This window comes from Lepidochelys kempii, chromosome 9 (assembly GCF_965140285.1).
Source record: "Lepidochelys kempii isolate rLepKem1 chromosome 9, rLepKem1.hap1, whole genome shotgun sequence".
NCBI lineage: Eukaryota > Metazoa > Chordata > Testudines > Cheloniidae > Lepidochelys > Lepidochelys kempii.
In genome coordinates this window covers 11,139,260-11,145,259 of record NC_136388.1, presented here as the reverse complement: position 1 = coordinate 11,145,259, position 6,000 = coordinate 11,139,260, and the positions used below count along the sequence as shown (strand labels likewise).

The window sequence follows — 6,000 nt, the reverse complement described above, 5'->3', positions numbered from 1 at the left end:
CTATACTCTGCTATAGAAATGTCATTAGGCATACTCACTTCAGTTATAACAACAAAGAAGTTCAGTACCTTTCCTCCCATAGCAACTCTAATTTCAATGGTACAGCATTTAATAGGCATGGCAGAGTGGAAAAGGAGTGACTGAGGTAGAAATGGTGCTCTTAAAGTAAATAGCTACTCTATCTCAGCTTTGGAAGTCCTACCACACCTGCCTGCTCCAGCTTTGTCAGTGAAAAGTCTCACCCCTATACCTGCACAAAATGTGGTAGCTAGGAGTCTGTAAAGGTAATCAAGCTCAAGGACATGAGCACAAAAGAATTCATTGTTAAAAGGCTGAAGGCACATGCTTAACTTCAGGCTTTTTTCCTGGCCATTCTGTTTTTAAAAGCTCACCTCCAACACTGCTTTAAAATGTTAACATCTAGTATAAATCTTGCTGTAGCTGGACATAATTTGAAAAGCTCTGAAACCTTGGAAATGGTTCTATAGATAAAAGGTAGTGAACAGAATGTGCCAATCATTTTGGGAAAACATGAGAAGCTAAAGTTAGGCACTGGGCTATAAAGAATTGATATTCTTAGCTGAGGGCTGCAACATGCTAATAGTCTTATGATTATCATATGCAGTGTTGTAGCCATGTTGTTCCCAGGCTATTAGACATTACCTCACCCACCTTGTCTTTTATTGGACCAACTTCTCTTGGTGAGAGACACAAGCTTTTGAGCTTCCACAGAACTCTACTTCTGGTCACCCTGTGTAAGCTCAAAAGCTTGTGTCTGTTGCCCACAGAAACTGATCCAGTAAAAGATATTACCTCACCCACCTTGTTTGTCATGATTATAGTGTCATTTGGGGGAAGAAAAATGGTAAACTTATTCCAGAGTTAACAGTTTCAAATATAACCCTCTTATTTGTGTGACAGATTATATTTAATGAAATAGTGGAAATGGAAGCTTTGAAAGTTGGCTTTATTTACAAACTCATTCTTCCCCCCCCCCCTTCCAAATTTTGCAAGAAGAAGAAATGTAGTCTGCTTGTCATTATCTAACTAAGATATAATGCTTCCTTGCAGACTTTTCTTTGACCATGAGATGATCATAAATCAACATTGCAGAGAGTGTTTACACTCAATGTAATCAGTGATGTGTTAGAGGGGAAAGTAGGAAGACTAGTTGTGTCCCTAGAAATATGTAGGTTTCAGAGTAGCAGCTGTGTTAGTCTGTATTCCACTGAAGTGAGCTGTAGCTCATGAAAGCTTATGCTCAAATAAATTTGTTAGTCTCTAAGGTGCCACAAGTACTCCTTTTCTTTTTAGAAATATATACTGACCTTGTGCCAACTAAGAATTTGAATCACTGACATTGAGGATTTCCCAAAAGTCATTTAGTCATAACAGCAGGAATGAACACAGACACAATTTAATTTAAAGTTTTATTTGTTAAACAGTCTCTGCCAAATTGATCATTTAATGCATTGTGTACAACATACATTTTCCCAGCCACTAAAATATGGACTTCAGTCTAGTAAACATTTCTAATAAGATATTTCTAAATAAGGAAATATGCATTAAATCAATTTTACCAATTCAGAAGTACTAGTGTGATGTGAGTCAGCTGTAGTGGAGTTTGAAATATTATTTCAAGCTCTTTCTGCTATGAAGACTACTAGAGCTGCTACCTGCACTGGAAGGCCGTGAACCAGCACTTCCTGTTGCTGCCGGCGAACTGAATGATAAACTCAGATCTATAATTTTAAGTGAGGATGCTTGGCCAGAAGTTGAACCCACGGTGCTCCTAGTTGATCTAAAAGGCAAAACAAAGTTATTGTAAAGTTAGAATGTAGACAAAACCCTCTTGATTAATAAGGGAAAAAAGTGTAGTTGATAGTACAAGTGATCACCTGAGCACTTTGTAAGACCAATGCACCTCATCTTAGTGTGTTAGTAGCATATGCGTTGATGATCTTAAAAGTTTGGATTCTGCTCTCCAGTAACAGTGATTGGGGGGAGGGAGAAACTGAGCAAGGAAGGAACTAGCTTCAAATTATGTGGGCAAGATGTTTAATGTTTGCCCCTGATACTCTAGAAATCCTCATCTAGGCTCTTGTACTACTGTCTGAAGACACCTACAAGAAATGTGTCTGGTCATAGCTGAAGACTTCACTCAAGCCACAATATTTGTAACACTGAAGATAGAGTACATGTCCTTTGTAACAGAAGAGAAGGTACTTTGGTTTGTTAATCAGCCACCAGAACAAGCTTTTTTAAAATAAAAAAGATCTTTATATGTAATGGGAAAGGGAACTGAGTTTAAGACTAATAGTCCAGAAGACTGCAAGTGCAAAAATTGCAGCTGTAAGGAGAAGAGCTGGGTCCTCAATCAATTTGAAAATCATCTAAAAGTGAACTGTGCTCCAGTGAAAGAGCAAAGTAGGAATGGGAAAAATTAATAAGCAATTTCAGAGCACTGCTACCAAGAAAGTCTGAAATTATTGTCCTGATTTGAAGTGAAATGGACTAGGCTAGACAGAGGCACAGGACTTGTCCACACATCTAAAGTGACATAGATTCTTCTAGCAAACCCACTTAACAGAAGACTTGAGGAGAATCTATAGTGAAGCTTTTACTAGCCAACAGACATGAACAAGAAGGGACAAAATGAGAAATCAGGGCGTGGGAGTACAAGGAATTACCATGTACAGTATTAACTTTAACACTCACCTGACAGAGGCCACTGAGCTTTGTGAAGAAGATCTAGAACTGTAATAACTACCTATGGAAGCAGCTGTAGGAAGTTCTAAACAGGACTAGAAGAGAAGAGAGATCTACTATTGGTCTTTGCAAGTGGGAGATATGACACATACACTACTGATTTTCTATGATACCATGTGTGATAAGCTACTTTCAGTATATTCCCTTATTTTCAGTGCTAACAGCATGACCCCTGTGTTTTACAATGGCCATATTGTATTTTATGAAATTGAGGCACAATGCCTTTGAATCACTGAAATAAATCCATTAATTGTTCTTTACTATCTATAACTGTGTCAGCATTTTCAATAACAGTTCAAGTCAACTAGAGATGCTACCTGTTGAAAGTATGTTTGAAAGGGTAGCGTTAAATCAGGGTTTGCTTCTAATACATCAACCAACAATTTGTCAATGGTTCTGCTGTAGTCTTTCAGCTCACGGAGGTCAATGTCTTCTTCCTCCTGTGTTTTAGTTTTACTTTTCTTTAAAGATCGAACTTCTTTGGACAGTCTGGAACACTTTTGGCATAAAATAACAGGTAAATGCAATTTAACAAAGTTATATTATGAAAACAATTTAAATACCAATTTAAATGGCCAAACGTTAGTAACAGACTTAAAATTTAAGTTTATGCTGCATTTTTACTATACCCCAACTATAACTCAAACCAATAAAATAAGAGTTGTCACTTATTTATGAAACCAACCTGTGCCATGACTCTTTCTAACTTTGGCTTCTGTTGATCTATTTCTTTGTTCAGCTGCAAAATATGAGCTTGCTTCTCATTTGTTTTTTCTTGGTAGACAGCCTCCTCTTTCATCATGATGTCTAAAGTGTTTTCCATACTCTGCAAGAATAGAATCATAGAATATCAGGGTTGGAAGGGACCTCAGGAGGTCATCTAGTCCAACCCCCTGCTCAAAGCAGGATCAAATAGTACAGATCAAACCTGAACATCAAAGAACAATGTTATTAGTTTAAAAATTATGTGAATGTTAAACAGCAAATACGGTGATTAATACCTTTTAAATAGTTTACTGCACTTAACATTTTGTATTAGGCTCTTGATCACAATTTAGTTTTTTACTCTTGTTGCTTTTGGCCCCAAATTTTGAAGGTGTTTAAGGGTTTCACCTCTGTGTTATGATACCTGATTTAGGAGCCAAAATCCCATCCACTGTCAATTTTAAAAATCTGAACCTCTAACTAGAGCCTCCATCCTTAAAGTGTGTTAGAACTATGATCAGACAACCCCTACCATCCGTTGTCTGTCTTGTATGATCCATTAATCAACTGTACATAACATGCTTAACACAAGCTCAAAGGGATGGAGTCCTTGGCCAGCTGGTTAGAAGAAAGGAGGTTACTGTCTCTTTTTAAGGGCTCCCCTATAACGGGGCAGAGGGATAAGTGGGGAGAAAGCTTACAGGGACGAGCAGGAAGCAGTTGGATCACGTGTGGGTATGGGAGGTATTGCTCTTCCTGCTGACTGGAAGAGGTGGGGGGGGGTATTTATAGCCCATGTAGCCTCAGAGATGCTTTTTTACACGGGTGAGGCTCACAGCAGCAAAAGTAAGTAGGCTGTAGCATCAGATGAGGCCTTCAGTCGACATGGCTTGGAAGCAAAGATGCCCCAAACCACATGGGAAAGAGTGCAGGAATAGCATGCTCCCAGCAGTGTGGTAGAGGGGGTGCAGAGGCAGGGGAGAAAGGAGGAAACACCCTTGGGCAATAAGGAGGGGACACCAGGCTCTCATCAATCACCCAGCAGCAGCTACTGTAACTGCAGCAAACTTCTCTGCCTCCTACTTACATAGGACTGCTGGGCCCCACCATGTGACACTGGAGGTCTCCAGGAGCTTCCGTGACCAATGAGACCCTGTGAGGATGAGTCAGAAGGGGCAGCAGCAGCAGCAACCCAAAGCCATGTGGCTGTTTCCCCCTTGTCGGAGGGTGAGTTAATGACCCTCTAAGGGACCTAGCCGAAGTCTCTCCCTCCCATTCATATGTGGGAATGGGTGTGGAGGGAGGGATAACCCCCCACAAGCAGCAACAGCCTGAGCCAGAAGAGGAGAAAGAAATGGCTCCTTGTAGGAAAAGGGCAGGGTTGACTGCTTCCTACACTATGCCATAGTGAGTGGTTGACCCCTTGTAGGAATAGGGGGGGCTGGAGGGGGAGGTTACTTGGGCTTCTCCGTACTGCATAGTAGTCAGTGGGTGTTGGTTGTACTTTCATGCCCCACAACGTGGGAGCACTTGTGATTAGGAGTGGGGGACAGTACAGCAGGGCAGCTAGTCTGGAACCTTGGCACATAAGGGCTTTCGAGTCGGGATGTAAATATCAGTTAAAAAGGTTAACTGGTTAAACAATTAAAATTATATCAGTTAACCGAGCTCGTTCAGGCAGGACGGCCAGGGCTGGAGTCCTGCTGGCCCGGCTGGGGCTGGGGTCCCGCCAAGTCTGCTGGCCTGTGGTCCCGAGGGCCCGCCGGGGCCTGGGATCCTTCTGGCTCACCGGCCCGACATGGCTCTGGCCTGACATCGCTGGCCAGCCACCGCGATAAATGGTTAAGGTCTGGTTAACTGTAAGCCTAATTCTTACCAGTTAACCTTTTACATCCCTACTCACGAGGTGGTACAAATATCAGCAGTGCTGCAAACATTTAGGGTTTAAGAGCACAGATTTAACAATTTTGAGCAATTTCATAGGACGCTGGCCCTATCTATGATATGGCCAATTCCAGAGGCCCAAATATTGCAGTACATGGTGTTGGTGGCAACCTATGGGCCAGCATCATATTTGTCCACTAGTTGCCTTTCTTGTCTTATGTTTGCCAGCAGGTTGCGAGGTTACATGGATCCTTGCAGCAGGGTCTTTGTCCAAAAGTTTTTAGTTGGGTAGTCTTAAGAAAGGTCCTTTTGAGAATCCCCGTTACTGTTCAGACATTTACGGATTTGTGGCACATTCTCAACCAACTATGCAGAAGCAAATAGGAGGCAGCCTTATTCAAGGCAGCATTCCTGGTCACTTTTTTGTGTGGAGTTTTTAGGGTCAGTGAACTAGTGACTGGTCAGTGAGGGATACTTTGGGAAGAGCTTTGGCATGGAGGAGCGATCTGTCTTCTTCACCCTGAGACTGGGGGAAAAGGGAGTCCATAATGCTATAGAAGGGTGGTAAGATTGGGATTTGCCCAGCAGGGGCAATAAGGACTCATTCATGGGGATGATAGGCCCCTCACAACATACCAATTT

The 6,000-nt window shown here is 41.8% G+C and overlaps 1 protein-coding gene across 2 annotated transcripts in view; it reads right to left on the bottom strand.

Annotated features, from left to right (window-relative positions):
* Nucleotides 1-1,450: 1,450 nt before the first annotated feature.
* CCDC39 (coiled-coil domain 39 molecular ruler complex subunit) overlaps nucleotides 1,451-6,000 on the bottom strand; it is a 29,268-nt gene continuing 24,718 nt past the window's right edge. The window contains exons 17-20 of one of the 2 annotated variants that reach the window (XM_073359295.1): nucleotides 3,455-3,595; nucleotides 3,087-3,266; nucleotides 2,719-2,804; nucleotides 1,451-1,801 (exon numbers count right to left, since the gene is read on the bottom strand). In XM_073359295.1, coding sequence (XP_073215396.1) covers nucleotides 1,633-1,801; nucleotides 2,719-2,804; nucleotides 3,087-3,266; nucleotides 3,455-3,595 — 576 coding nt within the window. In that variant the 3' untranslated portion in view covers nucleotides 1,451-1,632. The remainder of the gene's footprint in view (nucleotides 1,802-2,718; nucleotides 2,805-3,086; nucleotides 3,267-3,454; nucleotides 3,596-6,000) is intronic. The other variant, XM_073359296.1, reaches the window with a different exon arrangement.